Genomic DNA, 19,067 nt, shown 5'->3' on the forward strand with positions numbered 1-19,067 from the left:
TCCTGACCTCGTGATCCGCCCGCCTCGGCCTCCCAAAGTGCTGGGATTACAAGCGTGAGCCACCGCGCACCGCCAGAGCTACAGTTTTAAAGGGGTGTAGAAGCAGAGAGAAGGAAAAGAGATGGGGATTGGGGAGCAAGGGACAAAAGGAAACTGAGAGGGTTAAGGGCAAAGAGCTGAGGAAAAAGCGGAGGTAGGAAGGGCGTCTTGGGCAGGACAGGCAATCACAGGATTCAGGCTGCACTGTCTTTCACAGTCAAACATTTAAAATCCAAAGTGCAATTTCATAATACATACTCTTCCATAGCCCACGATGGTGTGGATTGGCTTCAAGAGTGGATAAACATTTTTCAGGTACCAGTCAAAAGTTTTACATTTCAGTTTTTCCCGGAGTGCCATTCTGGAAGAAATGTCTCCAAAATCTATTCCAGAGTTCTGTAAATAAAACATCAAGTGTTTCTGTGCTTTGATTCATGAAAGCTCTGTTAAAGCGAACTAAATATGGCCTGAGAAGGACTCCATATTTCTATATGTGAGTCCTTGTGGACGAACTGCAACCCATCTTAATAGATAGACAAGATGGAAACCCTAACTTAGGACTATGCATCTGTAACAACAGCTGGGTCTTGGCCAATCCCAGCAACCATACTTCAGCCATTCATCCATTGTCCACTGTTCAAACTGTGTTCAAATAAGGCAAACACGGAGCTGTAACCAATCCAATCCAGCTGTTTCTGTACCTCACTTCCGATGTCTGTACGTTACTTCCCTTTTTTTGGTCTATAAATCTTCTTCCACCACATGGCTGCACTGGAGTCTCTGAATCTGCTGTGATTCTGGGTGTTGCCCCATTTGCGAATCATTCATTGCTCAGTTAAACTCCTTTAAATTTAATTTGGCTGAAGTTTTTCTTTTAACAGCTCCTTCACTCCACCAGTGGGTATGGACCACGCATGATGGAACTGAGTATTTTTCTGATAGCCTGTGAAGTAACCTTGATATTTTATATTTCCAGAGAAAGTGGAAAAACCTTAAACCCTAGAAAATTCTGCTCTTTCAAATTCTGCTCCTTCAAGGCCTGCATAGTGGGGCCACTCAGGTTTCTCTCTCCTCATAAGCTTACACAGATTGCTCCTGTTTGAGATGATATTTACATCAACACAACCCAACATACTTCTCATGATATGGCCAGAAAAGGCTTTTGGAAGGAATACTCTAATACCAAGATTTGGAGATTAAAAGAGACTTTTTTAGAAGTGATATTTGTGGTGAATCAATGTAAAATAATACTAAAGAGGCAAATTAGAAAAAGCAGAAACCACTTGTGTATCTGCCCTCTTCCCAGAATCTTCCTTTGGGGCTCATTTTGGATCATCCCATGTAAAAATTTAGATCATCCTTTGATGGTTCAGTATTTTACAGACAACTCTTTGTATAGCTTGGGACAGTCACAATATGACTGTGTGGAAATAAAAAAGCTAGGGATGTCCTGGAGGGTACTTGTTTTCCTATCATACCTTCGTATACTGGGACATCAGAATCAACCCTTACCCATCTCTCTTCAAACAATGATCCAACTGTAAGAGGTTATTGGCAGCTTGGATTATGAAAGGAAGCATTTTGGTATCTTTAAATTATAAAGAAGGCTCAGGCATTTCTGCACATTTTTACAATCTCCAGACCTAGTGATCCCAGTGTTAACCTGGCTCCTGACCCTAGGAGTCCTTCCAGAATTTCTCTTCTAGGTCCACCCACAGTTATCCACCATCCTGACTCCCTGGCTTTCTGGGGGCTACATTAGAACCCACTATGATGGAAGGATGAGTTTGTCAATGAGATGACTCCTCCCTGTGGGCCAACACAGCTCCACATGCTCTAGCCCGGAGCCAGAACTCAGGGACATGAGATAGCACAGCATGACCTTAAGCAGCCAGTGTATAAGATGTGGGCTTAGCTAAGAAGGCCATCCTTGGCTGGGTGCAGGGGCTAACACTTTCAAACTCAAGATTTTGGGAGGCTAGGAGTTCCAGACCAGCCTGGGCAATATAGCAAGACGCTATCTCTACCAAAAAAAAAACTTAAAAAAGAGTGCTATCCTCATTCTTGGGCATCCAACAAGATTACAGTGCCTTCTCCCACCACCCCACATCATACTTGTTATGTTTATATCTCCCATTTTAAAAGAGAGATGAAGAACATGGAACTTAGAGGCCAGATTTCCTTGGTTTGAATCTTACTCCCTGCATTATCTTAAACAAGTTTCTTCCAACTCTCTGTGCCTCAGCTTCCTCATCTGTAAAATTTAGAATAATAAAAATAAAACCTATCCCCTACATATGTTGTGATGGCTAATAAGTTAATATATAGAAGGGTCCAGAATACAGTACTATACTGTTACATAAATGTTAAGAGCCATTATTATCACACCATCAGGACCTTACCCTAATTCTTTAGGGCTGCGATGCCACTTTTGCTTTATCCCCCCCCATTACATAACCACCACCTCCTCCTCTTTCATTCTTCCGTGCTGCTGTTCAATTCCATGGCTCACCTGGAGAGGTATGTTCCAGGCCAAGTAGACCATGTGTTTGTGCTCATCCATCCAGATTTCGGCCACTCGCAGAGCATTGCGCTTCAAGGCAGGCGTGAGATCCAAGGCATAGGGCTTGTGGTGTCTCTCTAGGTGAGCAATCCGGGAGCAGGGCAAAATCTCGATCTTCCCTCCACACTGCCACACCTGCAGAAGAGATAAAAAATCACCTGTGCTTCACAGCCAATGAATTGCATAGCTTATTGACACAAGAAGACTACATTTTAGAACTGCTTTTAAAGAATGTAAGCTCAGTTCTCCCACTCCTGCCTTTATATTGCCTCCTAACCTTCTTATCTAAATAATCTTTCCTTAGAAGTCTACTGAACTGCTTCTCTCCTGTCATTCAAACAACTCCTGAAATCATACTTCTTTCAGGAAGTCCTCCTACATGGACCAAAGGAGGGGCTGCCTCTGCTCCTTTATCCCCAAGGAAAATGCCCATGTCCTGAGAGGTGCCATGCCCTGATCCATTCTCACTGCACTAAGTTCCCTCATGCCCCTTCTCTGCCTGCGTGCTAGACAAAGGGCAATGTGGCAGACAGATGCCAAAGTGACCCCATGACCCCTCCTCCTGGTGTCTACAGCCTCGCCTGATCCCTTCCCCTTGAGTGTGGGCCTGTGACCTGCTTCTAACCAACAGAATATGGCAAAGATAGCAGGATGTGCTTGATCACATGGATCATGAATACACTGCATAAGACTGTAGAGTCCATTTTGCCAAGAGATGCTCTCTCTTGTTGGCTTTGAAGAAGGAAGCTGCCATGTTGTCAGCTAACACACGAAAAGGGAAGACATTAAGAGTGCCTTCCAACCGATACCCAGCATAAAGTGAATGCTTCCTCAGCCTGGAAGACTTCAAAGAACTGAATATTGCCAATAATAATGTGAGCTTGAAAGTAGATCTTGCCCCAGTGGAGCCCAGATGAGAATCTAACTCTGGCTGACACCTTGATGGCGGCCTTATAGAAGACCCAGCTAAACTGTGCATGGACCGCTGACCCACAGAAACTGTGAAATAATGAATGCATCTTGCTTTAAAACACTAAGCTGGTGATAACATTGTTATACAGCAATAGATAACTTATTTGTGGAACTTGACCAAATGGCTTATGACCCAATTACAAATATTCATTTTTACCATCCTGATGGGTACAAAACACACTTGTCAAAACACACATTCTAATATTGAGCTTAGAAAATATGATGTTCATCTCAGTAGCTAATAGGACTATTTAATCATGTTGGATCGATGTGATGTCTCCTGCGTCTTCTCTTCACGGTTGCCTAAGTGAGCTGCAGTTTCGGGGAGGTAATTAGCCCATAGCAGTGGCTAGCAACCTACCACACTCATGCCAATGGGAGTGCCTGAGATAACAGTGTGTAGCTTAGGCCCCGCTGGTTCAGTTAACTTACCAAAAGAGTACCCAACTGAGTAGTCAGTCTCATTATCTGACTTCCAAATTGTTTTCATCCTTTTCTCCACTTCTTAAAACCCTAGATTCCCCTTCCTTTGCACCCAATTTCCCAGAACAATGGAGTAAAAAAAAAAAAAAAAAAAAAAAAAAAAGCAAGGCTTTGAAATCAGACTGACCTATGTTCAAATTCTGGTTCCATCATTGCACACCTGGCAGCTAGAGTGTTTTGCCTCTAGCTACCAGGTGTGCAATGATGGAATAAGTTGACCCTTAATTTAATCATCTGCTATAAGGGCACAGCCACTATTTGAGTTTTCACCGGGATTAAATGATGTAACAAGGAATCAGTTATGGCAGCCTCTGAGAAAACTTGAAGGACACATTTTCTTTCATTATCCTTCTCTGGCTCTCCTCATTGGCCCCCAGAATCATGTGGAGGTTATATCCAGGTTGCACTCAGATATTATTATTCTCTCTAGCCAAACATTCAAAAATCCAAATATAACCTTACTCCAATTTTCCTAGCTGATGGAGGTTTTCAACTCACATGAATTCAGGGAGAAAAATTGATTGTTCTCATAAGAAATCTTAAATTCAAGTTAAAAGTCAAGATTGCTGAGGCCAGGTGTGGTGGTTCATGCCTGTAATCCCAGCAATTTGGGAGGCCGAGGCAGGCAGATCACTTGAGGTCAGGAATTTCAGACCAGCCTGGCCAACCTGGTGAAACGCTATCTCTACTAAAAATACAAAAATTAGCTGGGTGTGGTGGTGTGCACCTGTAATTCCAGCTACTCAGGAGGCTGAGGCAGGAGAATCACTTGAACCTGGGAGGTGGAGGTTGCAATGAGCCTAGATTGTGCCACCACACTCCAGCCTGGCAAACAGAGCAAGACTCTGTCTCAAAAGAAAAAAAAAGGTTGCCATTTATGAAGTAATGCCCATAATTAGCTTTGCCCAAAAGTTTTCAAACTCTGCTCTCCAAATTTATTCCCACTTGCCAAATTCCTTCCATCATCTCTCTCTCTCTCTCTCTCTCTCACACACACACACACACACACACACACACAGACACACACAGAGATATTAAGCTTCTGCTGATAATAATATATTACTTTGTGCTATATACTGTCCTAATACTTTCCATAAATTTAATCCTCACCATACAGGTATCTCCCTTTAAGTAACCTGCCCATGTTTACCAGCTAGTAAATGACAAGAGCTGCATTGTGAACCCAGGAAGTTACATGTTCAGTTCTGGCACAGTGCGTGAAATATACGAGGTGTTCAACAAGTGCTGTTTTTTCTTTCCTACCCATCATCTCACTTCTTAACCTTTCCTACGCAATCATCTCCATTTACACACATTGATGAGCACCATCCCTGCCATGGCCACTAGATGTCAGAATAAAGCACTCCATGCAGCTCTGACGTTCAAGGATTTGCTACTGGAGAAAGATCCTAGTAAATGCTTAGAAGTTTTAAAAGGCAAATAGTCACACACAAACCAAGAAGCTGGATATGGGTAGAACTGCTCGATCCATAAAAAAAAGGAAAAGGATGACCCTATATTTTAAGCAAAGTCCATTTTAAAAATCACAAAATATTAAAAGAAATAGAATGGCGTAGAAACTGAAATGGCAGTGTTCTATGTGTGTTTGGGAGAATGAAAACAGAGAGACTCAGCCTAGGTGCAGAAGGAGAGAACAAAGCATAAGGAACTCAGAAATAATGAGGACTTTGGGTCTGAAGTTGAAGAATCGGGGAATTCACCTAAAGCGCTGGTAGGTAGGAAAACCCAGCCACAGTGTAACTAGGGTCATTCTCAAGACTTCGCTAAGTACCATAAATACAGTAATTATTTTTGCATTTATATTTTTTGTGTTAGAGAGCACTTGTACTCCCAGTGTCTATTCTGCTCTACATCTACAGTGATAGAGGAAACATCTGGGTACATAACCCAGTAACTAAAGTCTGTATTTCCCAGACTCCTTCACACACAGCTGTGGCCATGTAACTAGGTAATGGCCAACAGAATGTGAAAAGAAACAATATACACAACTTTCAGGTAGTGCTCTTAAAAAGAAAGAGCTTGCTCTCTCTCTTTCCCCCTTTTCTCTTCCTACTGGCTAGAATACAAATATGGTGTTGAGTGTGGCAGGACCACCAAATAAAAGTCTTGGTCCCTATCACCCTAGAGCTGCCGTATCAATCCTGAACTGCTTATGTTCAAACTGTTATAGGAAAGAGAAATCAATTTCTATCATGTTGAAGCTTCTGTTATTTTAGCCTCTGTCAGAGAAGCTGAATGAGCATTCTAATTAATATCTTTATAAAATTATATAAAATTCATTATTACATCGTGACTATACCATCATTCTTATGAGGTACATTAAACAAAATGCTCTTCATTTCACAAATGGGAAAACTGATCAGACTACTGTATTTGTCTGTTTTCACACTGCCGTAGAGAACTGCCTGAGACTGGGTAATTTATATAGGAAAGAGGTTTCATTGACTCACAATTCAGCATGGCTAGGGAAGCCTCAGGAAAATTACAATCACGGCAGAAGGCAAAGGGGAAGCAAGGCACCTTCTTCACAAGGCGGCAGGAAGGAGAATGAATGCAGGAGGAACTACCAACACTTACAAAACCATCAGATCTTGTGAAAACTCACTCACCATCAGGAGAACAACCTGGGGGAAACCCTCTCAACATGATCCAGTGACCTCCACCTGGTCTCTTCCTTTGACACTTGGGGATTATGGGGATATAATTTGAGATTTGAGTGGGGACACAAAGCCTAACCATATCAACCACCATCCAAAAAAAGTTAGTTTTCTCTGCCAAAGAATGATTATGGCTTAAGGTATAACCCCGACAAGACTCAAAATTCATTTGTTAACATTAAATGTGGAGTCCTGAGTGGGTCCTTACTGGGTACAGTACATGGCTATGGGGTCATTAGTTTCAGTTAGAAAGAAATTAAAGAGAGTGGAATGAAATAAACTCTAGATGGGAAATTACTTTGTTCCTCCAGACACCACAGTGGACCAGAGATCACCTTGTCACAAGCACAGAATTTCAGGGCTTGGGGGGGGAATAAAGGTCATCATATAGAAGCTTAGTCCACAGTGAGTTAGCAGAGGCAGCATTACAACTCAGGGTCAGTGTTTGTTACAATGCCACCCTGACATTCTTATTATTGTCATTTTTACCGTTAAACATTTATTGAGTGTAAACCGTGTGTCACTCACCATACTAGGTGCTTAATGCAGCAGGTATGGCTTAGAGGGCTTGTATGTTACACAAAAACTCTTAAGAGGCAAAGCAGGATTTTGACTTAAGTCTGTCTGTCTCCAACACCTGTGTAATTTCCACTACTTTCCATTGCCTCTTTTAAGAGTTTGGCCTGAGGCTGGAAGACGAAAGAAGATGAGCTACCAAGAACAATCACAAACCCCTGGGCCAGCCCCTTCTAATGAGGCCCTGTAGATTATACCAAAAAGATAAAAGAGATACCGTGGAAATGATATTTTATCCACAAAACCTCTTCTAAATTGATTCTGATGCATGAAATTTATTGGCCCTAATTCTTCACACCATTTTAGGGTTGGCCATGTGACTTACTCTGAAATCGTTTGCTGCTTCTAAACCTAGGCCTTACGAGACTTCACATGGTCGCATTTGCCCTCTTACACACCATAAGAAGAGCTTTCTGTCCTAGGTAGCTGCTATCCCACATTTGCCTCAGTCCCAGAGTGAACACGTGTGGAACACAGCCACTCCATCCAAGCCAGCTGGATCTGCAAATCTGTGAGAATTGATTATTGCTGCTTTAAGGCACTGAGTTTGGGTTGATTTATTGCATGACATTTTTTGGCAAGAGTTAACCAATACACTGACACATTTTGAATCTGCTCTTGTAATTTCTCTATTTTTCTTGGTTTGTATCCTGAATTCCCTTATAGAGCACAAAAATTCAGGTTGGGAGAGGTGATGGAGCAAGATGGTGGAATAGAAGGCTCCACCAATCATCCCCCTGACAAGGATACAAATTTCACAACTATCTACACAAGCAAAGCACCTTCATAAGAACCAAAAATCAGGTGGGCACTCACAGCACTCATATTTTAACTTCATAGTGCTGAAAGAGGCACTGAAGAGGGAGAAAGGAAGGAGTGAATCACTGATGCTACCCGTCCCCCATCCCCAGTAGCTGCAGCATGGTGTAGACAGCATTTCTGTGTGTTGGGGGAGGAAGAGCACAGCCACTGTGAGGCGCTGAACTCAGTGCTGTCCTGTTAGAGCAGAAAGGAAAACTGAACCAAACTCAGCTGATGCCCACCCAAAGAGGGAGCATTTAAACCAGCCCTAGCTAGAGGGAAATCACTAATCCCAGAAGTAGGACCATGAGTTCCCACAAACCTTGCCACCAGGCTAAAGTACTCTGAGTCTCTAAGTAAGCCTGAAACGCAGTCCAGGCAACTATTAGGGGAATCCTAGTGCTGAACTGGGCCCAGAGACAGTGGATTGGGGGTGGGGAGGCAGGTCACACAACCTACTGAAACATCAATTGGGGCCACTAAGGCAGTACCGGCATTACCCGTCCCCTAACCCCAGGATGCACAACTTGCAGCTCCAAAACAGACCCCTTCCTTCCACTTGAGGAGACAGGAGGGAGAAGTGAGAAGGACTTTGACTGCATCTTGGATACCAGCTCAGCTACAGCAGGCTAGGGAATCAGTCAGAGTTGTGTGGTCCCTGGTCCAGGCCCTAGCTCCCAGATGACATTTCTAAACACACCCTGGGCCAGAAGGGAGCTCACTTCCTTGAAGGGAAGGACCCAGTCCTGGCAGCATTTATCACCTGCCAGGTGAAGAGCCCTGGGACCTTGAACAACTAGCAGCAATACCCAATACTACCTTGAGGGCCTTGGGTGAGTCTCTGAGACTTGCTGGCTTTAGGTACCAGCTCGGCCACAGGTGGGTAGTACACCAAGCAGTCTCTTGGGGGTCCCCGATTCCAGGACTTGACTCTTAGATGGCATTTCTGGACCTGCTCTAGGCCAGAAGGGAGCCCACTTCCCTGATGGGTGAGTCCTAAGCCAGGCAGCATACATCATACGCTAACTTGGGAGTCCTTGGGCCCTAAGGGAACATGAGTGGTAGTCTGGCAGTACTCCCTGTGGGCCTGTGGTGGCACTGGCCTCTAACTTTGGAAAGAAGAGGGAAGAGTGGGAAGGAGTGTGTCTTGTGGTTTGAGTGCCAGCTCAGTCTAGCTCAGTCACAATATAATAAAACATGAGGTAGACTTTTAAGGTATTTTACTTTAGTGTCTGACTGCCAGACAGCACCTCTGGACCTACTTGGGACCTGGAGGAACACACGGCCCCAAAAGGAAGGACACAGGCCTTTGTCCTGTGTCCTGTGTCCTGGCTTTGCCACCTACCGATTGTAGAGCACCAGGGTCTCAAGGGAACATAGGAGGTATACAGTGAGTGGTTACAGCAGGACTTGAGTGAGACCCAGTTCTGTGCTAGCTTCAGGTCTGACCCAGAGCAGTCATAGTGGTGGTAGTCACGGGGTTGCTTGTGTCACTCTACCCCCAGCTTTAGGTAGCTCAGAACAGAGAGAGAGAGAGATTCCATTTGTTTGGGAGAAAGTAAGGGAAGAGAACAAGGGTCTCTGCCTGGTAATCCAGAGAATTCTCCCGGATCTCGTCCAAGACCGTCAAGGTGGTACTTCTATGAGTCTGGAAGAACCACAGCATTACTGGGCTTGGGGTGCCCCCTAAAGCAGGTATAGCTTAGATCATAACAACCATGTCTTTTTGAATATCTGGAAAGCCTTCCCAAGAAGGATGGGTACAAACAAGCCTAGACAGTAAAGACTACAATAAGTAGTCTTTACTTAGAATAAGTAGACTAACTCTTCAACGCTCAGACACAGAAGAACATCTACAAGTATCAAGATAATTCAGGAAAACATGATCTCACCAAATGAACTAAGGGACCAATCCTAGAAAAACAGAGACAAGGGACCTTTCAGACAGAAAATTCAAAATAGCTGTTTTGAGGAAACTCAAAGAAATTCAAGATAATTAGAGAAGGAATTCAGAATTCTATCAGATAAATTTAACAATGAGATGGAAATAATAAAAAACAATCAAGCAGAAATTCTGGAGCTGATAAATGCAATTGGCATACTGAAGAATGCGTCAGTGTCTTTTAATAGCAGAATTGGTCAAACAGAAGGGAGAATCAGTAAGCTTGAGGACAGGCTATTTGTAAAATACATAGAGGAGATAAAAGAAAAAAGAATACAAAACGATGAAGCAGCTTACAGGATCTAGAAAATAGCCTCAAAAGGACAAATGTAAGAGTTATAGGCCTTAAAGAGGTAGTAAAGAAAGAGATAGGGGAAGAAACTTTATTCAAAGGGATAACAACACAGAACTTCCCAAACCTAGAGGAAGATATCAATGTCCAAGTACAAGAATGTTACAGAACGCTAAGCAGATTTAACCCAAAGAAAACTACCTCAAGGCATTTAATAATCAAACTCCCAAAGATCAAGGATAAAGAAACGATTCTAAAAGCAGCAAGAGAACAGCATACAATGCAGCTCCTATACTTTCTGGCAGCAGACTTTTCCGTGGAAACCTTACAGGCCAGCAGAGAGTGACATGACATATGTAAAGTGTTGAAGGGAAAACTTTTACCCTAGAACAATATATACAGTGAAAATATCCTTCAGACATGAAGGAGAAATAAAGACTTTCCCACACAAACAAAAGCTGAAGGATTTCAGCAACACCAGACCTATCCTACAAGAAATGCTAAAGGGAGTACTTCAATCAGAAAGAAAAGGATGTTAACGAGCCATAAGTAATCATCTATAAGGATAAAATTCACTGGTAATAGTCAGTACACAGAAAAACACAGAATGTTATAACACTGGCTGGGCGCAGTGGCTCACGCTTGTAATCCCAGCACTTTGGGAGGCCGAGGCGGGCGGATCACGAGGTCAGGAGATTGAGACCACGGTGAAACCCCGTCTCTACTAAAAATACAAAAAAAATTAGCCGGGCGTGGTGGCAGGCACCTGTAGTCCCAGCTACTCGGGAGGCTGAGGCAGGAGAATGGCGTGAACCTGGGAGGCGGAACTTGCAGTGAGCCAAGATCGCGCCACTGCACTCCAGCCTGGGCGACAGAGCGAGACTCCGTCTCAAAAAAAAAAAAAAAAAAAAAAAGAATATTATAACACTGTAACTGTGGTATATAAACTACTCTTATCCTAAATAGAAAGTCTAAATAATGAATCAATCAACAATAATACTACAAAACCTTTTCAAGACATAGTACAGTAAGATATAAATAGAAACAATGAAAAGTTAAAAAGCAGGGGGACAGTCAAGGTGTAGAGTTTTTATTAGTTTTTTTTTTCAATTGTTTGGTTGTCTGTTTATGCAAATAGTGTTAAGCTGTCATCATCTTAAAATAATGGGTGATAAGATAGTATTGCAAGCCTCATGAAAACCCCAAACCAAAAAACATACAACAGATAAACAAAAAAATAAAAAGCAAGAAACTAAATCATATCAACAGAGAAAATCACCTTCACTAGAGGAAGACAGGAAAAAAAAGAAACAAGAAAGAAAAGACCACAAAACAATCAGAAAACAGATAACAAAATAGCAGAAGTAAGTCCTTTCTTATCAGTAATAACATTGAATGTAAATGGACTTAACTCTCCAATCAAGACATAGAGTGGCTGAATGAATGAAAAAACAAGACCCACTGATCTGTTGCCTATAAGAAACATGTTTCACCTATAAAAACACACATAAACTGAAAATAAAGGGATGGAAAAAGATATTCCATGCCAATGGAAACCAAAACAAAGTAGAGTAGCTATATTTATATCAGGCAAAATAGATTTCAAGACAAAAACTATAAAAAGAGACAAAGAAGGACACTATCTAATAACAAAGGGGTCAATTTAGCAAGAGGCTATAAGAATTTTAAATATATATGCACCCAACACTGGAGCATCCAGATATATAAAGCAAATATTATTAGAGCTAAATACAGAGATAGGCCCCAATACAATAATAGCTGAAGACTTTAACATCCTATTTTCAGCACTGGACAGATCTTCCAGACAGAAAAATCAACAAAGAAACATCAGACTTAATCTGTACTATAGACAAAATGTATCTAATAGATATTTCTAGACATTTCATCCAGTGGTTGCAGAATACACATTCTTCTCCTCAGCAAATGGATCATTCTCAAGGACAGACCATATGTTAGGTCACAAAATAAGTCTTAAAACATTCGAAAAATAAAAATAATAGCATGCATCTTCTCTGACCACAGTGGAATAAAACTAGAAATCAATAACAAGAGAAATTTGGGAAACTATACAGACAAATGGAAATTAAATAATATTCTCCTGAATGACCAGTGAGTCAATGAAGAAATTGAGAAGGAAATTGGAAAATTTCTTGAAACAAATGATAATGGAAACACAACATACCAAAACCTATGGAATGTAGCAAAAAACAGTACTAAGAGGGATGTTTATAGCTCTAAGTGCCTATATCAAAAAGAGTAAAAACTTCAAACAATCTAATGATGCATCTTAAAGAACTAGAAAAGCAAGAGGAAACCAAACCCAAAATTGTAATAGAAAATAACTAATAGATCTCATTTGTCAATTTTTCCTTTTGTTGCTATTGCTTTTGGCATCTTTGTCATGAAATCTTTGCCCGTCCCTATGTCCTGAATGGTACTGCCTAGGTTGTCTTCCAGGGTTTTTATAGTTTTGGGTTTTACATTTAAGTTTTTAATCCATCTTGGGTTAATTTTTGTATATGGTATAAGGAAGAGGTCCAGTTTCAATCTTCTGCATATGGCTAGCCAGTTATCCCAGCACCATTTATTGAATAGGGAATCCTTTCCTCATGCTTGTTTTTGTCAGGTTTGTTGAAGATCAGATAGTTATAGGTGTGTGGTCTTTTTTCTGGGTTCTCTGTCCTGTTCCATTGGTCTATTTGTCTGTTTTTGTACCAGTACCACGATGTTTTGGTTGTTGTAGCCCTGTAGTATAGTTTGAAGTCAGGTAGTTATTATTAAAAAGAAAAAAATAACAGATGCTGGCAAGGTTGTGAAGAAAAAGGAATGCTTGTACACTGTTGATGGGAGTGTAAATTAGTTCAGCCATTGTAGAAGGCAGTGTGATGATTCCTCAAAGATCTAAAGACAGAGATACCATTCAACCCAGCAATCCCTTTACTAGGTATATACCCAAGGGATTATAAATCATACACATGTATGTTCATTGTAGAACTATTCACAATAGCAAGGACATGAAATCAACCTAAATGCCCATCAATGATAGACTGGATAAAGAAAATGTGGTACATATACACCAAGGAATACTATGCAGCCATAAAAAATGAAATCATGCCCTTTGCAAGGACGTGGATGGAGCTGGAGGCCATTATCCTTAGCAAACTAACACAGGAACAGAAAACCAAATACCACATGTTCTCACTTTTAAGTGGAAGTTAAATGATGAGAACACATGGACACAAAGAGGGGAACAACTCATGCTGAAGCCTTTCAGAGAGTGGGGGGTGGGAGGAGGGAGAAGACCAGGAAAAATAACTAATGGAGACTAGGCTTAATATCTAAGTGATTAAATAATCTGTACAATAAGCTACCATGACACAAGTTTACTGATATAACAAACCTGCACTAGTACCCCTGAACTTAAAATGAAAGTTAAAAAATAAAAAAGAAATAATAAAGATCAGAGTAGAAATAAATGAAATTGAAATAAAAAATACAAAAAATCAATGAAACAAAAAATTGGTTTTTTGAAAAGTTAAACAAAATTGACAAACCTTTATCCAGACTAAGAAAAAAAGACAGAATATCTAAATAAATATAATCAGAATTGAAAAAGACATTACAACTGATACTGCATAAATTTAAAGGAACATTAACGGCTCCTATAAGCAACTGTATGCCAATAAATTGGAAAATCTAGAAGAAATGGACAAATTCCTAGATATATTGAACCTGGTTCAAGATTGAACCAGGAAAAATATTCCAAACCTGAACAGAACAATAACAAGTAATGAGATCAAAGCTGTAATAAAAAGTCTCCCAGTAAAGGAAAACCTGGGACTCAGTGGTTTCACTGTTGATTTCTACCGAACATTTAAAGAAAAACTAATACCAATCCTACTTAAATTTTTCCAAAAAATAGAGAAGGGAACATTTCCAAACTCATTCTATGAGGCCAGTATTACCCTCATACCAAAACAAGACAAAAACACGTTAAAAAAAAAAAAAAGAAAAGAAAACTACAGGCCAATATCTCTGATGAATATTGGCACAAAATCCTCAGCAAAATGTTAGCAAACTGAACTTGACAATACATTAGAAAGGTCATTCATTATGACTAAGTGGGATTTATCCCTGGGATGCAAGGATTGTTCAACATATGCAGATCAATCAGTGTGAAACATCATATTAACAGGATGAAAGACAAAAACCATGTGATCATTTCAATTGATGCTGAAAAGGCATTTGATAAAATCCAACATCTATTCATGATTTAAAACCCCTCAAAAAACTAGGTATAGAAGAAACATACCTTAACATAATAAAAGCTACATACAGCAGACCCTCAGCTAATATCATACTGAACAGGGAAAAACTGAAAGCCTTTCCTCTAAAATCTGGAACACGACAAAGGTGCCCATTTTCACCACTGTTATTCAGTGTACTACTGGAAGTCCTAGCTAGAGCAATTAGACAAGAGAAATAAATACAGGCATCCAAATTGGAATGGATGAAGCTCAAGTTATCCTTGTTTGCAGATGACATAATCTTATATTGGGAAAACCTAAAGACTCCACCAAAAAACTATTAGAACTGATAAATTCAGTAAAGTTGCAGGATGGAAAATCAACATACAAAAATCAGTAGCATTTCTATGCCAATAGTGAACAATCTGAAAGGAAATTTTTAAAAGTAATTCCATTTACAATCACCACAAATAAAATTAAATACCTAGGAATTAAGTGAAGAAGTAAAAAATATCTCTAAAATGAAAACTATAAAACACTGATGAAAAACATTGAAGAGGACACCAAAAAATGGAAAGATATTTCATGTTCATAGATTGGAAGAATCAATATTATTAAAATGTCCATATTACCCAAAGCAATATACGGATTCAATGCAATCCCTATCAAAATGCCATTCTTCACAGAAATAGAAAAAACAATTCTAAAATTTATGTGGAACTGCAAAAGACCCAGAATAACCAAAGCCATGCCTAGCAAAAAGAACAAAACTGGAGGAATCACATTACCTGACTTCAAATTATAATACAGAGCTATAGTAACTAAAACAGCATGGTACTAGCATAAAAACAGACACATAGACCAATGAACCACAATAAAGGACCCAGAAACAAATCCACACACCTATAGTGAGCTCATTTTCGACAAATGTGCCAAGAACATACAGTGGGGAAAAGACAGTCTCTTCAATAAATGGTTCTGGGAAAACTTGATATTCATATGCAGAAGAATGAAAGTAAGTCTGTATCTCTTACCATATACAAAAATAAAATGAAAATAGATTAAAGACTTAAATCTAAGACCTCAAATTATGAAACTACTACAAGAAAAAAAGTAGGGAAAATCTCTAGGACACTGGTCTGGGCAAAGATTTCTTCAGCAGTACCCCACAAGCACAGGCAACCAATGCACACATTGACAAATGGAATAACATCAAGTTAAAAAGCTTCTGCACAGCAAAAGGTACAATCAACAAAGTGAAGAGACAGCTCACAAAATGGGAGAAAATATTTGCAAACTACCCATCTGACTAGGGATTAATAACCAGAATATGTAAGGAGCTTAAACAACTCTATAGGTAAAAATTTAATAATCCAATCCAAAAATGGGCAAAAGATTTGAATACACAGTTCTCAAAAGAAGACATACAAATGGCAAACAGGCATGTGAAAAGATACCCAACATCACTGATCATCAGAGAAATACAAATCAAAACTACCGTAAGATATCATCTTACTCCAGTTAAAATGGCTTATATCCAAAAGACAGGCAATAAAAATGCTGGAGAGGATGTGGAGAAAAGGGAACCCTCATCCACTGTTGGTGGGAATGTAGATTAGTACAACCACTATGGAGAACAGTTTGTAGGTTCCTCAGAAAACAAATAAAAATAGAGCTACCATATGATCCAGCAATCCCACTGCTGGGTATATACCCAAAAGAAAGGAAATCAGTAAATCAAAGAGATATCTGCACTCTTTTGTTTGTTGCAGCACTGTTCACAACAGCCAAGATATGGAAGCAATCTAAGTGTCCATCAACAGGTGAATGGATAAAGAAAATGTAGTATGCAATAGAGTACTATTTGGCCATAAAAAAAAGAATGAGGTTCTGTCACTTGCAACAACATGGATGGAACTGGAGATCATTATGTTAAGTGAAATAAGCCAGGCACAGAAAGACAAACACTGTATTTCTCACTTACATGTGAAATTTAAAAATCAAAACAATTGAACTCATGGGCATAGAGAGTAGAAGGATGTTACCAGAGGCCAGGAAGGGTAGTTGGGGGAGATGGGGATGGTTAATGGGTACAAAAATAATAGTTACAAAGAATGAATAAGACAAATAAGACCTACTATTTGATGGCACAATAGGATGACTATAGTTAATAATAATTTAATTTTGCATTTTAAAATAACTAAAAGAATATAACTGGATTATTTCTAACACAAACGATAAATGCTTGAGGGGATGGATACCCCATTCTCTGACATGATTATTATTCATTGCATGCCTATATCAAAACATCACATGCACGCCCTAAATATATACACCTACAATGTACCCACAAAAATTTAAAATTTAATTTTTTTTTAATTTAGGTTGTTCATTTAACCTAAACAAGCATGGGAAGCTGTCAGGGGCAGACAAGAGGCATCACTGCTGAAGTGTGAAGCCAGTATTTTTCCAGACACACAGAAGTTGGTCAGAACTAGCACTGGTTTGAGGATTTATTTTTTCTTTTTCTTTCTTTTTTAATAGATACAAGGTTTCACCATGTTGCCCAGGCTGGCCTTGAACTCCTGGGCTCAATCAGTCTCCCTGCCTCAGCCTCCCAAAGTGCTGGGATTGCAGGTGTGAGCCACCGTGACTGGCCGGGTTTGAGGATTTCAATTATATAATGGTAAAAACCTGGCTATTTGTCTTAGATTAGACTATATCTCAGCACAAACTCAGGCTATCACGTCAGCTGCTCTGGCTGTGAGTACAGAAGCAGGCTGGCTGCCCACACGTCTGCATTCCCTGGTCACGCTGCCCACTCCTGTTTTTGCTGTCTTTGGCCTTCTAGAGAACTGTCTGCTCCAAGGTTAAGTTTATCCCAAGAGACGCTTGAAAAATGCCCAGAGTCCTCAAGTGAAATATGGACATCTATTTATTCAATCCCAACTTGACCCCTTCCCACCCCACCTCCCAGATTATATGGGCTATACCAGGAGTGTCCACTCCAGAAGTCCTATTGCCCCCGTCCTTGGCCCAGTTGCCTGGAAACATGAGAATGTATCCACCTTTGAGCCAGTGACATTCAGCCTTGTTCTAGGATTCCAGGGGTCCTACTACCTTTCTGTTATTCCCCTTTCTGCTTTGTCCCATAAAGAGAAGGGAAATGTACCCACCCTCAGGCTAAGCTCCACGTTCTCTCCTCCATAGATGAGCATTCCACCATCCAGAGACCCGATCTCTCCCAGGAAGTGCCTGTTAGCAGCCAGGATGCCCATGATTGAAGGACTCCTACAGAGCACACAGCAAGAGTCACTAATCTCTCCATAAGGAGCGGAGGCGAGGGGTGGGATGCTCAATGATTATTTGGGCTTCAGAACTCTACCTAAGTCTGTTCTTATCATGAAGGCCTTCCCTCAACTCTCAGGCAGGACTAAGTGCATGTAGCTTTCCCTGGCCCACTGTGTTATCATAACCCTTCTGAAAATATATTGAAATTACATCTTTTTCTTCTAGGTATCCTTACTTCATAGCCTGCTAAAGCTTGAAGTGGCCCAAATGTTTTCCAAAATTTTAAATGTTTTGCTTGATTTTTGCCTGAAAGTCTCTAAATATCCCAAAGTGTCTGTGATTTCTTAACCGGGGTAACTTATTGGGGTTTTTTCCCTCTATCCCTTGTCCTTCACCTCATCCCCTCCCCTCCTTCCACATCACCCCAATTACTACTACCAAAGATAAACAAAATCCATTCAGTTCAGTCCTGCCTTCCCACATGCTACTCAAGGTCCCTGAACCTCCTCAGACTTACTTCACTGGGGCAGTGACATCATCCAGATCAATCCAGGCTCGTGGGAGTGCATCGTAGCGGCACCAGAGTTCCCAGTTAAACCCATCAACTGCCAGTTCATACTTATCCAGTTCGAAGGTGTCAAAACGAATGTTGTCAAACACAGGAGACACAATCACGGTGCGGTCTTCCTGAATCCGAGCCAAGATTGGCTCTGCCCTAGAAGAAGAGTGTTTGCAGCAAGCCCAGCTTGGATGTGAGGACAAGCAGTAGGGGAGAGCAGATAAAGCTGTTCCAAGCACCTTCCCCTGACATTGAGTACCTCCTCCATTTAGGCTGTACTGGGTTGTGAGTAGAACTCTCTAGAGTCCAGAGAACCTCTGTACCTTTCGGGATAGCTGAAGCTGCTAGCAGCCAACGCGCATCAAGAACAGGTTTGAAATTATTACCCAAGTAACACCCCCAGGCCGTTGTGAAGCAGCATTATCAGTATGTATATTACTCCTTGAATTTACGTTATCTCTTGGTTCTCCCTGTTTCCAAAATGATCCTTCTTTCCTGTCTGATTCTCCACATTCTCTAAAGAACATAGTTCTCTTTATTTTATTATGTAATTTCAGGGCTGGGGAAAAATCTTTAAAATAACCAAAGGCTAATCTCCTAATC

General features: G+C 40.7%; 1 protein-coding gene across 6 annotated transcripts in view; it reads right to left on the reverse strand.

Annotated features, from left to right (window-relative positions):
- GALNT8 (polypeptide N-acetylgalactosaminyltransferase 8) overlaps positions 1–19,067 on the reverse strand; it is a 78,713-nt gene that overhangs the window by 39,858 nt on the left and 19,788 nt on the right. For all 6 annotated transcript variants that reach the window (XR_008658071.2, XM_055281023.2, XM_055281024.2 and 3 more), the window contains 4 exons: positions 18,423–18,620; positions 17,791–17,905; positions 2,552–2,737; positions 298–435 (listed from right to left, as the gene is read on the reverse strand). Coding sequence is in view for 5 of the 6 variants with exons in the window: in XM_055281023.2 (XP_055136998.2) it covers positions 298–435; positions 2,552–2,737; positions 17,791–17,905; positions 18,423–18,620 (637 nt within the window). In the remaining variant the exon portion in view is untranslated. The remainder of the gene's footprint in view (positions 1–297; positions 436–2,551; positions 2,738–17,790; positions 17,906–18,422; positions 18,621–19,067) is intronic.

The sequence above is a fragment of the Symphalangus syndactylus genome, chromosome 5 (genome assembly GCF_028878055.3).
Source record: "Symphalangus syndactylus isolate Jambi chromosome 5, NHGRI_mSymSyn1-v2.1_pri, whole genome shotgun sequence".
NCBI lineage: Eukaryota > Metazoa > Chordata > Mammalia > Primates > Hylobatidae > Symphalangus > Symphalangus syndactylus.